General features: G+C 36.4%; 1 protein-coding gene across 1 annotated transcript in view; it reads right to left on the bottom strand.

Moving 5' to 3' along the window:
- Window positions 1–19,052, bottom strand: part of GCC2 (GRIP and coiled-coil domain containing 2) — a 31,009-nt gene that overhangs the window by 8,956 nt on the left and 3,001 nt on the right. Inside the window, exons 3-18 of the mRNA XM_048326860.1 lie at window positions 18,310–18,394; window positions 17,188–17,255; window positions 15,946–16,050; window positions 12,718–15,189; window positions 11,979–12,048; window positions 11,190–11,290; window positions 11,011–11,109; window positions 9,324–9,443; window positions 7,841–8,005; window positions 7,361–7,465; window positions 6,629–6,791; window positions 5,977–6,077; window positions 5,770–5,847; window positions 4,949–5,086; window positions 2,809–2,930; window positions 1,066–1,242 (exon numbers count right to left, since the gene is read on the bottom strand). Coding sequence (XP_048182817.1) covers window positions 1,066–1,242; window positions 2,809–2,930; window positions 4,949–5,086; window positions 5,770–5,847; window positions 5,977–6,077; window positions 6,629–6,791; window positions 7,361–7,465; window positions 7,841–8,005; window positions 9,324–9,443; window positions 11,011–11,109; window positions 11,190–11,290; window positions 11,979–12,048; window positions 12,718–15,189; window positions 15,946–16,050; window positions 17,188–17,255; window positions 18,310–18,394 — 4,169 coding nt within the window. The remainder of the gene's footprint in view (window positions 1–1,065; window positions 1,243–2,808; window positions 2,931–4,948; window positions 5,087–5,769; window positions 5,848–5,976; window positions 6,078–6,628; window positions 6,792–7,360; window positions 7,466–7,840; window positions 8,006–9,323; window positions 9,444–11,010; window positions 11,110–11,189; window positions 11,291–11,978; window positions 12,049–12,717; window positions 15,190–15,945; window positions 16,051–17,187; window positions 17,256–18,309; window positions 18,395–19,052) is intronic.

Genomic DNA, 19,052 nt, shown 5'->3' with positions numbered 1-19,052 from the left:
GAGTGTAGCTGTTAGCAAGAAAAATGTCAGTAACTCATCAGTTGTACCTAGTGTGGAGGTACTCCAGAAGCATGACAAAACTGTCACAAGCAATTAAATATATTAAATAATAATATATAATATTAAACAATTAAATATATGCAGTTAAACAAGTGCATTAATGGAAAGACTAAGCCCAGGACTTGCCTTTATAAGCACACAGACTTAAACAGAGCCAGAGTAGCAAAGACCAGTGTCTAGGTATAAAGGGAACCTATTGTGAATGGTTTGTTTCCAGGAAAATGCAGAACATAATTTGGTTGACTACAGTGAACCATTACGTAGCTATGAGGAACAGATAAAACTGTACAAAGACAGTGACGAGAAGTCAACAGTTCCTAATACCAATCTGTAATTTCTAATTAATACCTCATGTGAACTTCTTTGTACCTAAATGGAGAAGAAAAGATGAGGACAGACTCTTTTTGAGGAGTTCAAGCATCAGGACTCATATGATTTTTCAAGATGTGATACAGATTAAACAGATTCCTTTCATTTTGAAAGAAACAGAAAATTAAGACTGTGGCAAGCACAAACTGAAAATACAGTACTTTCTGTAAGAAAGGCACTTGGTGGACAAGAACTCGGTATTTTTTCAGTGAACTTGTTTGCTTTGCATATAAGTATCTTATTTTTTTTTTAATAGGAAACATCCATAAAATTTAGTAGAGCAGTACAACACAAATGTAGTGCTGGGCATTAGACTTAAAAATAGTCAATATGCTTTAAAAATGTTAATTTTTAGATTAGTTTAATTAGATTTAATGAGATTAGATTAATTTAGATTTAGTTAAGAGGTAGAAAGCTTGCAGAAATCTCAAATTCCCTCATCAGCTACTATTTCATTGCCATTGTTGAGACTTCTGATGACTCATGAAAAATAGCCAACAATTCTTTTGAAAATTCCTTTAACTTTCTCAAGAACATGCCTCTTCTTTGTTAAGTACATTTACAGGCTTCTACATGCCAAGATCTTAAAGTTCAAACAAAATAAAATATCTGTATCTGTTCATCAGCGGACCATACTTTTCACGGAGTTCTGCTTCTTTTGCAACAGTCTCTTGCAGAATCTTATTGTGTCTTTCCAGCAGGGTGTCATGTTCAGACTGCAATGCCTGGAGTTCAGATGCATTCATTTGTGAATTATGCTGAGCATCCTGCAGCTTCACTTTAAGTTGATCTATCACCATTTCCAACTGTTCCCTGCACATGGAAGAAAAAGTAATATGCAACATGCATTTAAAATAATTAATTATTTCAGAACCTATATGATATCCACAAAACTTTTTGGATAGCTGATCCAAATTGCATATTTATTAATTAAATCAACACAGCACTAAGACCAAAATAATCTTAGAATGTGGCTACAAGCAGAAACAACCAGATCCTATTTCAATGTAGATACAAATAGGTTTGCCACATCCCATCTGAACTGCTGGGAATGCAACTATTGGTGTAGAAAGCATGACTGATAGCACTTTCTACTTCAAGGAAGGCCAAGACAGAAGGAAATAATATATGGGATTCAGATGGCACAAAAAATTTCTTCTTGAAAATAGTGAGGCTTTTTTTTGTATGTTTAGTAAATGCACATCAGTTCAATAAGACCAAATACAGGGGACAAATGGTTGGAGTAGATTTTGAGCAAAGAACTAGAAAGCAACATCAAGTCTGTAACAGATAAACACAGTTGGTCAGAAACAAATCAAAATCAGATATATCAGGAAGAAAAAAATCTTAAGTCACACACATTCTATTTTTACTGATTTCTGTATTTATATATGCAGACACCTCCATTATCTCATGAACTGCACATCTCACTAATCCTTAGGGTTGATACTTGTAAATAATTTCTTTGGAAAACATTTGTCATCTGTTTATTGCTTATCCAATTTGTTTCTAAGATAGGTCTCTCTCACAAAAACAACGAAAAACAATACCAGAACTTCTTAAAATTCTGCAAAAAGGAGAGACAAAGAAATGTAACTCTTGCAGCTTTGTTGCTTCAAAGGCAAGAATGTTTAAAAAACCCCAAACCAACCCTAAACCCAGGTCTCTAACAAAGCACAAGTCACCCTCTGGTGGATTTTTGCCTGCAGTTGTTGGTACCGACTGAAGGTCTATCAGAAATGAATCCTGACATTCCACACATAAACACCCAGTCTGTCACCAAGGGCAGCCATCAACGACTTATAAAAATAACTTGCAGGAACTGGTTGATTTTTGCAGTGAGTTGAGACATTTTCTGAAGCGAATCTGAATTCACCTGGCTTATGACCATACTTAAAGGATTTTCAGGGAACTTTCGGTAGTGTAACTTTTTTCTTCCAAGTCTTTCCTCATATGATACAACATACAGGATTTTGTAAATCTACTGGAACTGATGACTGAACTGGCATCCAGAGCTTTACCTATACTAAACCACTAATTCCTGAAAAAGTTCGAAGTGAACTCAGCTGAACCGAACCAATCTGCTCTTTTCTTCTTAGTTGCAAATGGCAGTTGGCTACTTCACATCAGAGAAACATCATGTCAAGTCTACACAGAATGTGCTGGCTAATTTCTGCTCATTAGAGTCATTAAAAACTTCTTAAGACCTTACTTTTCCTTCTAACTGTAACAATAGGTAATCTACACTAAAATAATGGTTAGAAAGACAAACCCAGCTAGAACTAATACAGCACCATGACAGTAGAAACTGGCATTTCTTCTGTTCAGTTAGGCAGTGCCACAGGCAGATTACAGGTCAAGTAAAAACGTTAGTTTTACCTTTCTTGTTTGGCTCCTTCAGATTCTGTCCGAGCAGCAGATTTATTCTTTTGCTGTTTTAGAACATTATGAACACGGACTTTGTAGCTCTCAAATTCAGATGTAACAGATGCTTGTTCAGCCTATCACACAGAAAACAAACCCGTAAGTTTTACTATTGATTATTACTCCCTTATTTCTTGATAATGAAACACATCTTACACTGAAAAAAATGAAAACCACCTGCTGCATTTCCTTCTTTTAAATAGATAATTAAAACAGTGACCACCATAACAGATAATGTTTCTTTAGATTTTAACTGTGTATCATAACATGTGAAACTTGAGACATTGATTTTCAACATTCCAGTGTTCAAGAAATGAAAGAATACTTGAAAATTCAAAAACTGCATTCAACTGAGAGATTCACAAGCCAGGGTTTCTATCAACATCTTTAAATGAAGGCAAAGGTGACAGAAAATACAAAAGGAGGTATAATTCTGTTTCTCTCCAGTATTACAAAGGTGACAAAAATTCTAATGTGCCATAAAGTTATGCATAATTCTGAGGAGTTAAGTCAGTCTTGCAGTGGTATTACACAGCACAACATATAATATTGTAGTTGACTGTAAAGGTGTTTAGTGTGTCTTTTCTTCTAAATGCAGCTGTTACATGAGTTCCTGTGGACATACAGAAAATTGCCTCACATCGTAGAAGCTTCATCCTTGACTGCACACTATACAGCAAATATTATTCCATCCTTACAGTACTCATGTTGTACATTTCTCTAAAACAACCCAAAACACTGATGCAGGTTTTCTTTCTTGGGTCTTAGGACAAGCTCATGGATTCATTAGTCACTCCCATTTACAGGTAACTAAAATGCTCTCACTCCTAAGAGAAGGATTTTGGAAACTTTCCCTTCAGCTGAACTGGTGAGTGAAATTCTACAGAACTGACTCTGATTAGCCACTGCTCCAGATTTTCAGAGTCTATAAATTTGTGGTCATTTCTTTAAATTAATCCTTTGTTTTTCATCCTGTCATACTATGTGAGCTAGAATATTCCTAAGTCCTCAGGTACACAGCCTTAAATGCCAGCACGACTTTGTTCTCTACCATCTGCTTTGGTGTCCACCTTTCCTTTAGAGGGAGTTTTCCTTCACTAATAACCTTGTAATAATATCTGTTTTCCAGATGTAGGGCATCTGAATAGGAAAGCTAATCTTCCAAGAGGTTCAAGCCATGCCAATATGGAAGATCTACAACCTTGCTGATATCACAGCATCACAGACCAAGCCACCACAGACAGGTATGGTAAGCACCCAGGTATGAAGAATATATTTGTAAAACCACGATCCACGTGTACCAGCACAACTAAGGCAAACCTCCTGAAGCAGCAACCACAAAGTTTGTCCATTTCAGTTCACCTTTTTAAAATGTAGAGGTTTTTTTGAGAGGCTGCATTCAGCTGTTACTTACCTGCAGGATGCACACCTACCATACAACAGTGGCCATAGAGTAGTGTAGTAATCACCATAAAGGTGGTTTGAACATAACAGTCCTACTATATTCTTAATCTGTTTGTCTCCAATGCAAACACTGCAGATTCCAGGACCATCAAACAGTGTTATATGAGCAAAAAAATCCCAGAAATTATAATAAACTTCAGCAATAGTGTCAGTTTTGCATGTAGTTCAGCTGCCAATTAAGAAGCTGCTCATATTTCAGCATATGAAAAGGTGCTTGCAAATATATTTCTCACAGCTTTTTTTCTTTAAAGTGGTATCTGTGTTAATTTGTTTTAAATGAAGCAAGTTCTATTCCTTTATTTTGTTTGTGCTCTTTTCTTTCAAGACTTTTCTTTTCCTTGAGTGTATACTTACTGATCATCTTAAAATAAACCCCGGCTCCCCACTACCACAAGTTTTTCCCTACTGGAAACAGAAGTATGCAAATCCAGATGTGTCACCCCAAGTGATACACGTCAACCAGGACAGTCTGGCTTGTCCTTTATACCACCACTCAATTACGGGGCTAATTCTTAATTCTTGACAGACAAAAAGAGAAGAGTGAAACATCTGCAAAATATTTTTGAAGAAGCAGAGAGTGCAGTAAATCTCCCTTCGTAAGTCTCTAAGATTACTTCTTCCACTGGAATACCTGGGATGCTCTGCACTCTTCTTGCAGGGTTGCAATTTTTTGCTGGCAAGTACTCATCATACGCTGGTGCTGTTCTGAAGATGTTCGCAGTTGTTCCTGAACTTTATGCTTTTCTGATGTCAGTACAGCCACTTGAATCTGAAAAAGTCAGTTGAAAACTTCACTATTACAAAAACTTTTCTTCCTTCTCCAAGGGACCATGCCACCTAGGACTCTACTACAGTAATTCCTGCACAGAACTGGTAAATACCAAATTAAATCCAATAAAAATAGAATTTAAAAAAATAGACACGGGTTACCATGTATTCATTTTTAAAAAGTGATGATGTTTTAAAGAAAGAATTGAAGATAAAATTACAGTGCTGGTGTGGCAGCATTTAAGAAAGCCAACCCCTCTCCCTTCCCTGCTTATTCCATTCCATTCCATTCCTATTCCTATTCCATTCCTATTCCTGTTCCATATACAGATGGACAACACTTAAGACTTTTGCGGACAATGTTGTGCTCTTCTGTTTTAAAACAGAGCAACTTCCATTTTTAAAGAATCATTTAAAAATATATTCCCATTACAAGCTTCAAACTCCACAGTCCTCTCCTCTGCTGGAAAGGGAAAGAGGAAAAAGACAGAGTAAATCCACTTAAAAAAAATCACTGGAAAAAATATTTGGGGAAAGCAGCAAACAGAAAAAACTCATTTAAGAAAAACAACCAGTAACCTAGAAGTAAAAATAGCACCTCTATTCTTCATGTGCCCAGTATAAATCACACCCTTAGTACTTAAATGAGAAAACTTGTACTAACAAAACAGTGAAGTTTCTTGCCTTATAGGCTTCCACTTGCTGTTGACTGGCTTCCAGTTCCCCTTTCAATGAGGCCTGCAACATTAGATGGTCATTTTCCTGCAAGATAAAATTACCTGGATATTAAAAAAAACCCCCAAACCTCAGCAACCTAAAAATTCACCTACCATCTGTTTTTTAAAATTTAGTTTAAAAATAGAATACACAGTCATTAGCATATGGACTTACAGCTTGTTTTGAATCAGCCAGTTCTTTTTTGGTTTTTACCAGGAGTTGTTTTATCTTGGCATTTCTTTCCTCATCCTGTTGCATAGTTGACTGAAGTGACTCTAATGCAGAAAACAACAATTATATGCAAAGGAAACCTCCTCACTTGTATTTCCTTAAAAACGCTGGAAAATATTTAAACAAATTCTAACAGATTCCTTAAGAGCTGCAAACAAGTAGCTTATAGTAACGTTAGCATCCTTTTTCAAAGTTATCCCAAAGATCTTCAAATAAGTGAAATGGTTTTAAGATTTACACTTGAGGATAGGAAGAAATGGAATTTTTAACCACATGGTAATCAATAAAGTTTTATGAGTGTGGTATATAAAACCCTTGTCAGTCACCAAAATTTAGAACTTATGAATAACTTAATCAGGTAAGAAACACAGTATGTCAGGCAGGCAAATTCGCTTTTAAGCGCTGAATTCTGGATTACGTGATACATAACCTAGTAAAGGTTCCTCTAAGACAAAAATTGCTTTCCTGATGCAACTGTTTAGTATTCCCTGCAAAGCTTACTCTCACTCGCTGACTTAAGAAGTTGCTTCTGAATTGTATTTTTTACCACTGCTAACTATACCATTGTGACTCTTGCTGTTTATAGTTTACTCACTTATTTCTTCCTGTAGGGTCTCTTGTTTCTGTTTCTGAATCCCTGTTTCTTGCTCAAGATCTTCTATTCTGCTGTCTTTATCAGTAATCTTCTGATTAAGTTCTTTTACTAGCCTTTCATAATCAGCTATTTCCATATCCATCAGTGTACTCTTTTGAGCATCCTGCAAGGTACACAAAATGAAGTTAGAGCTTACAATTTGTCTTGGCCGCTATGACTTTTGTAATTCTGTAAAAAACTATACTGCTCATCAGACAAAAATTTTGTCTCTATCCATATCCGCAAATACCACCCATCCATTTGGTTTCCATATCCTCAGTAAATAATCTGTTTTCAAACAAGAACCAAAAGCTTTGAAAAACCTGTTGCTAGTTTTATCAGTAGGTGTTTTGTATGTATTAGTTTCTGTCATCTTCAGTCCTTACAACCAAGGCAATTTCTTAACAGTGCACTATACACGTATTCCAGACATCTGAATTCTATTCCTATTTCTACTCATGAAAGGCCACATAACCCAAGCTAAACAAACAAACAAAAAATAAAACCAAAACCAACCCTAAAAGAACATTTCAGCTCTCCAAGCACACAAGCAGGGGTAAAAGCCCTCACATTTTCCCTTCTGCAACCCTCCAGCTTTAAAATCCTCAGACCAGAAAGGAAGGCACTCTACACAGCCAGATGGGCCAAAATCTTTGGTAGTCCATTAAGCACTAACATGGACAGCAACCCTACCTTTCTGGCCAGCTCTAGTTCTTGCATAGTTTTCTGCAGGTGCTTCTTTTCCTTCTGAAGTTGCATCTGAAGCTCCTCCATTTCTCGGAGAGCACCACTATGTTCCTGAAATTCAAATAGTTGTCAATTATGCAGTCCAATTTCAAAACAGATGTCAGCATCTTTTTATACTTAGACACACACACACTTGGGTTATACAGATAGTTGACTTCTTTTTTAGGAAATCACTGTAAACAGGAGAAAAACCAACAATCCTACAAAGTGGTTTTCACATTCTGTAACTACCCCCAACCTACTTGAATTGACAGCCTTGAAAAGCTCTTTCAATGAACAGACCAAGTTTTCAAAAAGGACAGTCAAGTAACAAGGAGAGAAAGCACAGAACCTGATCTATGAAAACACAGTTTACAAAGGTCTAACAGAAATCACATCCAGTGAAAGCAATGCTTCAACCCATTCACCATCTCTACAAAGTATTACCTTTGTTTTCTGTTCTTTTAGAAGCTTTTCAGCTTCTAGTTCTTTGTCAGCCTTTGCCTTGGCTCTTTGTATTTCCAGTATCTGAGTTTCCAGCAGCTTAGTATTATTTTGCAGTGTTTCAACACGAGCCAGGAGGTCTTCATTCGCAGAGTGTAACTGATCATGCTGAAATTAGCACAGTGGAATGATAAAAAACATAAGCTGAATTCATGTGCAATGTTAACAGATAAAATATTTTCTATATTTAAAAAAATTCCCAACATTGATTTCTATCCAAACCCCTAACAAACACCACTCCTACAGATGAGTCTTTTCTAGCTTAATTCTTTTAAATCAGATTAATAAACAGGTGAAATTAAAGCCATTAGGACATTTTGGTTATTTTGTTCAGTTAATTTGCCCAGCTTTCTGTAAAATGGCAAGAATTAAAAGAAATCTGAAAAAAAAACCTCAAAACTTATGCTTTCTGCAAGAATCGCCTTCCCCTTGCAACAATACAATACTTCAATACTTATTGCCACACTTCAAATACAGGTGCTGTATTTATAAACAAATGATCATAGTATTAACTCCTAAAAAAGGCTGAACTGCAAGCTTTGACTGAACCACCAAGTCTTCCACCAGCACATAGTAAGAACTCTACTGCATCTGGAATACTTCTGCAGTGACTGTAACAGATTAAATTTTGACATTTTCAGTGATGTATCTTAGTCTTTATTTTGCCTATTAAGAATGCAGTATAAATGAAGGATGTCAATTACCTAACCAGTGTTTTATTTACAAATTCTTTATAACAAACTTGAAAAATGCAATGCCTGCATAATCAGCAGAATATATACCATTATTTCTTATTTCTTCCTATGATATTCACTACTGGCTTGTGTTTGTAAGGAAACAGTGGCCTAGGTGGATCTTTGGTGCGTGGGGCCCAGGAGTTTAAATCCTAAATACCAAACTCATTGCAGCTAGCTTTGCAAAAATGTGCCTTACAGCTCCTTAATTACCATCTCAGATCCCTCTGAATGCCACTACAGTACTCTACAATGCATCTTAAACTCTCATCCTTGTGAAAAATGCAAACTCCATAATTCATTTAGTATATTTAAACACTCAGTTGGTTAAACAAGAAATTAAAAAAACCCAAACCCACATTTTGTTTGCAAGTTTGATACTTGCAGCAGAGCCGTAGGTCCAAAATCAAGTCAGAGATGATCTGCTCTTTTCTGTGAGTTGACCTGGGATAAACTAAACTCCTTCTATTGACAAAGCCAGACATTCTAGATATATTTATCCTTCTCACAGCCCAGGTAAGATATCAGATGTTGAAAAGGAACAAACAAACCACTCTGAATCAAGTCACTATTCAAAATACACTTAGGTTATGAAACTATAGTAACAATTACACGATTAAAACTTGCACCCAACAGGCAGAATTAATTTTTATGGTACTTATCAATAGATCAGACCCACATACAGAACTGACCTGCTCGGATGACATCTGTAGCTGTCTTGTGAGGTCGTCTACCTGATGTTCAAGATTATTTGCTCTGCTTTTTTCAGAATCCAGCTGTTCTCCTTGCTTGTCGTATTCCATCAAAAGATTCTTAACACATACAAACACAAAGGCATAATTTTTTGCAAGATGTATTGCATAAGCACATTCTACACCTCTGAGGTGTGCTTACCTAATATTTCAGTATAGGAGTTGTCTTACTGCACATCAGAAATACCAGAATGAAATTAAAGCTATGATTCCACTACAGGCTCTGGGAGAAACCCCTTCCAGTTAATGAAATTCTAGAATAATTCAGGTTGGAAGACAGCTCAGTAAGTGTCATCCTACTGCTTAAAGTAGGGTCAGCAGTGAGATGAGCCCAGGTTACTCAGAGTTTTGTCCAATCAGGTCTTTCCAAGGACCTGTCTCCAAGGGTGGAGATGGCTACCCCACTGGACAACCTATTCCAAAGCTCAACCATTCTCATAGCATTAAAATCCAGGTATCCAGTTGGAACCTCTCATTTCAACTGAGGACTACTCTCTTACCTTGCACCCCCATTAACAACCTGGCTCTATTCCCATCATAATGTCTTTGTAGGTACTGGAAGACTCGTATTAGGTTCCTTTGAAGTCTTCTCCAGGCTGAGCAACTTCTCATCGCTTATTCCAGTCTCTTGACCAACCTGGCCATCCCTCCACTGAAATTGCTTCAAGTTATCAATGTCTTTCTTGTATTTGGGGGTAGAAGGAAGGACAAGACTGGATGCAATACTCTCAACGATGCCACAGAATCATTTAGATGGGAAATGACCTTTAAGATGACTGAGTCCAACAGTAAACCCAGCACTGCCAAATCCACCACTAACCCACGTGCTTAAGTACTGTGTTTACTTTATATACATGTACATAAAGTGCTTGCTGTGTTTACTTATTATACTTTAAATACCACCAGGGATGGTGACTCCGTTGTTCCCCTGTTATAACGCCTGAGCACCCTTCTTGTGAAGAAGTTGTTCCAATCTAAACCTTCCCTGGTGGAACTTAAGGCCATTTCCCTCTGTCCTATCACTTGTTGCTTGGGAGAAAAGACTGATCCCCACCTGGCTACATCCTCCTTTTGGGTGGTTGTAAGAGAGCAATAGAGCCTCCCCCAGTGCCTGCGTTTCTCCAGACTATACAACCCAAGTTCCCTCAGCCTCTCCTCATAAGTCTTATGGGGAACAGCTTTCTCTTTGGGAAGCAATGCTGACTTGTCACCTGCTTCTGCCTTCATGTGCCCAGAGGTGTACTCCAAAAAGACTTGCTCCCAAGGAATTCCAAGTTTGTCTTCATCATTTAAGGATTTTCAAATGGACCTTCAACTTTGAAGAATTCACAGGGATTTATGTTTTGCCTCAGCAACACATTGCGTGGTATGTATGATGCTAGATTCAAAAGGTTTAAAAATAACATTCCAGTAGAAAGGAAGTGCCTCATTTTCTTCTGACAGCAGCTGCACGGTTCCATTAAGAGAACCTTACATTTCTGGATTCTGGTATTCAACTGCACTGACACAAATTTTTTTGCCAAATATAGTTGTGCAAGTAAATAGCAATGTATATCCAGGCTAGGCTTCAAACCTGAAGTATTTTCTGACAGTTTACTGTCTTTTGTGAATGCAGCACTACACCTACCTTATAGCTTTCGGCTCCTTGAATTACATCTTTCACTGATGCAGACAACTGATCTTTTTCTGATCGAACCAACTCCAACTCTTCCTTCAGAGTCTGCATCTTAATAAAAAGAAGTGTGTGTCATTAAAACAAAACCCCTCATGCAGAATCTTCTTCATATTAGGAAGTAGTCAGGGTACCTCTTTTCGGCTGGCATCTAATTCTTTCTTTGCTTTCACAGCAACCACTTTAATTTTATTTAGCTTCTCTCCTTTTTCAGCAGATTCTTTTTCGAGCATCCCTAAAATAAATACATAAGAAAATTAAAAATTACATCTTTCCATTTCTTCCCAAGAAGTGAAATGAAATGAAATTCAATTAGAACACAAACATCCGCATGATTTTAAAACCAAACAAAATATAAAGCAGGGGGGGATGTTCAAGTGTTTCATTCAGTTAAGCATTTAATTTGAAGCTAAAACATCTAGACACACAGAGAGCTTAGGGGCAATCCTTCCCTGGACAATCTCTCCCTGTTTCAGAAGCTTCCATCACAGTTAAGAGCCATATTCCTGTCTACTTCTACATAAATTTAACAACTCAGAAGCATTTTCCTGCTAATTGTGTTGGGAAAACTGCAATAAAGCAACAGTAGTTTTGGCAGTGTTGCTTCCCTTTCCTTCTGGTAGCCTCAAGGATTCTTACTGACAAGTTACCCACATTTAAAAAATAAATATTAAATCCACTACACTGTTTATCGACAGATGTACAGAGGAAGAAAAAGCCTTAAAAAGTATCAAATCATATTCAACTTAAAATTGCTAACATTTAAAATTCCCAATGGAAGAAATATTGCAGGAAGCTGCATTAATACCTACTTCCCCATCTTCCTCGACTTGTGGAAATACAGGACAATTATGCAAAGAAAGAAAAAGTAACAATCCAAAGAAGCCAAACCATTTATATAAAAAAAAAAGTGAGAAAGATACCAATTTTTTCTTGAAGCTCTGCTACTGAAGACTGTTGATCAGTTTTCTCAGTCATTGTCTCCATTACATTCTGTATTATAAAAATAGATATAAGAAGTATTACAAAAATTTCTTTGTGGTACCTGTATTTTCCCTAAAAAGCCACCAGAAGTTTTAGCTACAGCTAAAACTGTCTACGTTCTTACTACCAAGAAAGCCTTTATGAGGAACTTCGTATCAGCTTGGTGAAAGTAGTTATGTTGAAAGCAGAACACTCCAACCTTTTAAGAGCTGCTTTCCATCCTGTCAAAGCACAAAAAAAGGGGAGACACCCTCATTCTGGAGCTGTCAGCTTTACATAACCAGCAATTCCCAAGACCTGAAGTTAATGCAGATCAAGCAGTTTTGTTTGAGATGGAACCACAGAAAGTTAGAGGTGAAAGATTATGAGGTCAGTTAGTCCATCTAGTCAATTGATTGCTTTGAGGGATATTGATAGGAAGAGAGGTTCAACTACAAACAACTTTTGTCAAAAAAGCTTTATGATTGGTTTTGTTCCATTTTTTTTTCCTAGGGGAAAGAAGGGAATTTTGAGGTGCTAGAAAACTCAGAAACATGTGCTTTCTAGAAGGGAAACTCACTTTCAGGCCAAGGGAAAAAAAAAAGAAAAAAAAAGAAGAGAGAATTGAAAGTATTTTTTGAACCTTAATTCTGAAGACTTTAGAGGTTTAGTCTTTATACTTCAATAACAAAATATAACCTTTAGAGAACTCAGTTCGTCTTTCACATTTCTAAGCTCAGTTTCCTTTTGTTCCAGAATGAAATTTAAGTCGTCTTGTTTTTCAGATCCTTTTTGCTGTTCTTGTATTTGATTTTCATAAAGAGCAAGTTTTTGACTGATCTTTTCAATATTAGCTAAAAGATCTTGATTTTCAATCCTTGTTTTTTCACTGACATTCCTCAGCTCCTGGATATCATGTTGAAGCGCCTCTTTTTCAGACAACACTCCTTCCAGTTCTTCTCTCAAGAGATTCTTTTCTTTTTCAAAATCCTTAATCAGGGATCTATGTTCTCTATGTTGAGCTGCATTTTCTTCCTCTAATCTCTCAACTTCCTGCTGCAAATGAACTACTTCCTCCTCCTTTTGTAGAGCAAGGCACTGCTCTTCTTTAATTTTTGACAAGCATTCATTTGCAATTTTTATCAAGTTAAGAGAATCATATTCCTCATTAGAATCTGAAATGCTGAACCCCACTTGCTCAAGTAGGTGGTACAGCTGAGTTCTTACATGGGATGTGTGCACTTGTTCATTTTCAAGTAATGTTGCTATATGGTCTTTTTCTGCAGTCATCATTTGTAGTTTCTTTTCTAAGTTTTCAGACAGCTCTTTCAATACTAAACAACCATCTTTTTCAGATGTAGTCTTTCCCAGCTCTTCATTTAATTCACCTTTTTCCTGAATGAGTTTCTTGTTTTCCTCACAAAGAGTGTATACTTCAGATGAAAGCTGCTCTTTATCACGCACAAGACATTCAATCTGTTTTTCTAGTTGCTCTAGCATTTGAGCATTTTCACCCTTTGAAGTTAAAACTTCATTCAGTTTCTCTGTTAATTCCTCTACCTTTTCCTTCAGGTCATTATTGTATTGGTTAGCAACATCTACTTCTTGCTGAAGTTCCTGAATTTTAACTTGTTCTTGCTTGCACCTTTCCTGAAGGGTTTCTCTCTCTTCACCCAAGCATTTCACATCATTTAAAATATCCCTGTTTTGATCAGTAAGAGCAATGATCTTCTCTTCCAGTTCTCTTACAGTAATCTCTTTTTGGTCAATGGAACTTGTCATTGCGTTATTGTCCTCCTCAAGACTAACAATTTTAGATTTAAGTTCTTCTATCTCTAACTGATTAGATGACAATTTTTCTACTTCTTCCTGTAGGCGATTTACAGTTTCAAGAAGAACATCCTTTTCATTGAAAGCAGCCCGGAGTTTCTGTTGCAGTTGACTGACATCAGAAGCTTGCTGTTGTTTCATTGATTCAAACTCCTGGCTGATCTTTCCAGCAGATTCACCTAGCTCAGCCTGTAGAGTTTCCATTGTTTCTCTCAGGCTGTTGTAACTGGACACAGCTTCTTCTTTCTCCTGAGTTAGCTTTTCAAGTTGTTCTCTAAGTTCCTGCATTTCAAAAATTAATGCCATCTGTTCTTTTTCAGAACCAGATAACAAAGTTTCATTTAGTTCAGAAATTTCTCTCTTGTGTTGATCTCTCAGAGTCTGAATCTCTAATTTGTGCTCTTTTGCAGCAGTTTCATAGTGCTGTCCTGCTCCTTGAAGCTCCAGTTTTAGTTTTTCAATTACACAACAGTAATCTTCTTTGGTAAGCTGCAATTCATTTATCTTAAACTCCAAGTCTTCCCGCTCATGAAAGTACTCATCCTTCATACGATGGATTTCCTCTTCCAGTTTTATCTTGACATTGCTCATGTAAGTTAACTCATCTTTTAATATACTATGTTGAGACTGGAGTTCTTCTAAACTATGTTCCAGGTACCTAACCTTTTCTTCCATTCTTGCTTCTACACAAGGTTCTTCTTGCGTATCTGCAACATCTATCTTGTTTTCTAAATTTTTATTTAAGACTTCTCTCAGCTGCTCCAAGTCATATTCACGCTGGTCAGTATGAGCATGCATTTCATCCTTGGCATTTTTCTCTGCCAAATTGTGCTGTAACTGATTTATTTGATTTTGCTTTTCTTTGTTTTCTTTAGATGATACTTCAATCCGATGCATCAATTCTGACACCTCTTCCTGATGGGCATTTTTTAATTTTTTAAGCTCTTCATTCAGATTTTTTATTTCATTATGGTAACACTGAGAGTTGCTTTTAATAGTTTCTTGCAGATTTGTCACTTCTTTGTTTTTGTCTTCATTCACAGTTTCCAACTGCTTGTTCAGACACAGAATTTGCTCCTCATAAGTAGATTTAATTCTTTGGACATCATCTTGTAATCTTTTAATTTCTTTCTGACTATCACTGTGACATTCAACCTGCTCCACCAGCTCAATTTGTTTCTTCACTTGTTCATCTAATTCCAACTTCAGCTTTTTTAAATCCTCATTGTGCTTGCATTGTGCATTTGCTAATTCACTCTTCAGAGCTTTTATTTCTTCCAGAGAGTCAATACTTGATTGTTCCAGTTGTTTTTGCAATTCTTCTGTTTTAGCCACTGCAGCCTAAACAAACAAGAACATTATTAAATACTGGTAATTTAGCACACAGAATTTCCAAGTGAACTGTTTACAAAAATGAATGAGAGAATGTTTTTTAAAAACTGTTATAGCTTTTAAATATCTAACTGTATTAAGACAAATAAATTCAGAAGACACTGCACAGAGTACAAGAACATTTGCAAAATGAGAAAGGAAAACTAAATCCTAAATCATGTTTACCAGCGTAATTTCACAAAACGGTCATGATAGACTTCAGCTTTAGCAACTATTCTGATAATGTATTAAATATCAGATTAGTTTTAGTACAACAAATTCAGGTATCTGGAATATAACAATGCCCATCAATTGCAAGCAATTCAGTCTTCACTTTATTATTAATTGAGATTATTGATATAATATAGGTGCCTTGGCTGACAGGCTCCTTCTTACGAATATCTAAAGGTAAATCTCGTATCTCCCATGGAAAGGCAGAGCTGATGGATTGAAGCCTACGTAGGCTTTTAATGTACACACCGAATTCTTCTCACAGCTGTGGATCTAGACAATGTACGTAAGAATTTTATATTTATTACTATGAACTAGGGGGTACAGAGAAATATGCTTTAATATATAAAGCCTTTAGATTTTTTTAGATTTTTTTAAAAGATAGAACAAAGGTAAGTGAAGAAAAAGATTAAAATTAGATATACAACAAGTAAACCTGGAAAATAAATATAATTCTGAAATATTTCAGTAATGTTCTGTGGCTCGTTTCAGTACCTCTGCTTCTTGCTTTATTTGAATATTTTCTTTTTTCAGAGCTATGCACTGCTGCTGACTTTCAGCTTTTTCCAGAAGCACAGCATCCAGCCTTTCTGTGAGAGCCTAATATTAAATGAGAAAGGTCATTGAAAGAAGGGTTTCTTAACAATGGAAACAATGATTTCTGCAAAATGTAGGAACTCACATACTGATTATGACCCTTTTTGTCAAATAAACACATCAGTCTGGTTTTAAAAACTGCTTTCAGCTCAAATAAAACTGATATGAAATAAGTAGACTAAAACAATGACTTTGGGTTCTTTTAAAAACTGTACTTGTGATCAGCTAATTTTTATTATCAGGTGGTGGTGGTGAAGTTCCCTTTCTGTAGAAAAGAAATCTCTACCCAAATTATTCAAAACAATTCTACAGTTGAGAAATTCCTCGTCACTACCAATTTTCACTTTCGTATGCTATGACCCTTACCTTGAGAAAGACAGATCCCAAAAATACTTCTTGTGACATGCAACTTGAATTATGTGTTTTTAATCTCATCAAATGACTGTCAGAACTTTTGTAAATAGCTGAAGTCTTTCTGCAATGGTCACTCCAAAATAAACAAAAACTGGTCTAACCAGCCACACAAGGAAAAGTCTTGGTGGGGACATTCATAGAGTCATAGAATAGTTTGGGTGGGCAGGGACCTTTAAAGGCCATCTAGTCCAACTGCCCTGTAGCAACCAGGGACATCTTCAACTCCATCAGGTTGCTGACAGCCCTATTCAACCTGATCTTGAATATTTCCAGGGGTGGGGAATCTACCACTTCTCTGAGCAACCTTTTCCAATATTTCACCACCCTCTGTGTAAAAAAACATCTTCCTTACATCTAATCTAAATTGACCAGCTTTTTGTTTAAAACCATTACCCCTTGTTTTATCACAACAGGTCCTGCTGAAAAGTTTGTCCACATCTTACAAGCCCCCTTCAAGCACTGAAGTGCTGTGATAAGTTCTGCCTGGAAAGTGTACTACTCTGTACTATTCCTCACAGAATCAATAGTGTTTGCTGGCAAGTGGAGTAAGGACATGAGGGGAGAAGGAATAAAAAAGGTTTTAGGAAGTGTCTTGGATTCCTGCAAATTGATTCCATTCAATTTGAATAACAGTTTTCAAGCTATTTACTATTTACCAAATTATTTCTGTGGATGTATGTAAGCTAACTTTATGTAATACAGTAGAAACCCATTACATATTCCTACCTGAATAATATCATCAGCTCCTGCAGTAGCTGCTTTAGATCTGAGTTCTTCAATTTCTTTCTCCAGTTCTTAAAATGTAAAGAAATTTCACAGTATGAATTGATGCTGCATCACAGTAGCAAATTTCTAGTAAATCCAGTGCCTGACAACACTTTCGTTCAAATCAGAGATGTCTTTTACTTCATCAGTTTTTGTTTGTTACTGAGTGATAGACAGGACTAACAGAAAGAGACCAAATATTCAGTACTACTTCTCCAGTCCTGACACTGAGCATGGTTCCCTGAGGAAGCAAAACTTCCTTCTTTGGATAGAGGGACAACAGATAGAAATTCTTTTGATGATCATCTTACCTTCTATTTCATGGTCAATTTAAATCAGAGGAAAGATACTCAGTTTCTACTGGTTCTCTAAAAATAGGCAGCAAGCAGAAGAACAAGATCTTATGAATAACCACACTGAGGAAAAGCCTGGTATAGCCCATCCCTATATCCTTATTGTTTCACTGGGCAGCTCCCAGCAGTCAGCATAATTGTCATTTCAAACAAGGGGAAGTGACACCAGTCCAAGTAGTGGGCCACTGGAGGAAAAGGGACAGCAGAGAGAAGGACAGCATGTGAGAGCACAGATTTACACATACTTTTTGTTGTTAAGCATAAAATTTTGTTTGATATATTTTACAATTTCTTGTTAAAGCAACAAATGTTCAAATATAAAGTAGCAAACTATCTTAAAGAAGCCATTGTACTCTACAACAGTACTATTCATGAAAAAAAATATCAGACATTCTTCCTCCCATCTGCTGCCTGAAAAGCAACCTGCATGGGGAACAGACAATGACAAATCCCACTAAAACTTTTACACAAGCTACACTGTTCCATCATGCCATACTGTCAGACCAAAATTAATGTAATACCTGGCAAAAGCAATACTTCTTTTCCTCTCTTTCTTAATCAAGTTACTTCAGCCCTTATCCTCCCACCATAAACAGCAAAATTGAACAAAAATAAAATCTAGGATTTTTGCCTTGAATTTAGATCTACTTATCAAAACCACACAGTGATATTTGAAAAGGTCAGGTAGTGTCAAGCATTTAGCCAGACATTGTTCTTTCCAGAAAGATACCTGCACATCTTGACTTCACTTTCTGTATTAGCATCATTTGCTTTTTTGCAAATTTGATGAGGTCTTCTTTGGGCAATGTGTCCAGCTGCAAAAAAAAGTATGTATCAGAGAAACTGGTTTCCTTTAACCCAGAGAGAAATAGAGACAAGGCATTTTAGCATCTCACTTCCAAGAAGCTGAATTTTAGGACAAGAAACTCTTGCCATACATTTGCAAGAAGAACAACATTTCAAAGAAGAATAACAGTACAAGTTACTGCTATTTTGTTATCCAATTCTGTTATTTCAAGTACAGTAACAGAAACTACTCCTAATTCTGTACTTTTCTGAAACAACTCTGGAGCAGACAATTGGGCAGCATCAGTTAGGAAAATTCATTTGGCAAGGATGGCAATTCAATAATACAATTTGAACAACATTTTGAAAATAGCATGTTGACCTAACATTGTCATTGTTTAAATTTACTTCCAACATATGCAAAGATGTCTGTGTCCATTATGAAACATGCTGCCAAAACTGCATGCTATTAATTTATCAAATATAACAGGAAGTGAACATACCAAAAAAATTTTTTTCCTCATGGTTTCCAAAACACTTTATCTTAATGTTTATAAGTTAATTTTTCCTGTCTAGAAGAAATGTTAAAAATATCTTTGTCTTCCTATTAGTCATGGCTCGCAGGCTAAGCTGTAACCCTTGCAGCTACTGGTATCCAAATAAATTAGGTTTGTGAGGACTGATTAC

Source organism: Corvus hawaiiensis, chromosome 2 (assembly GCF_020740725.1).
Source record: "Corvus hawaiiensis isolate bCorHaw1 chromosome 2, bCorHaw1.pri.cur, whole genome shotgun sequence".
NCBI lineage: Eukaryota > Metazoa > Chordata > Aves > Passeriformes > Corvidae > Corvus > Corvus hawaiiensis.
Note: the sequence above shows the minus strand (reverse complement) of the source record. Positions and strands in the feature narration are given on the sequence as shown.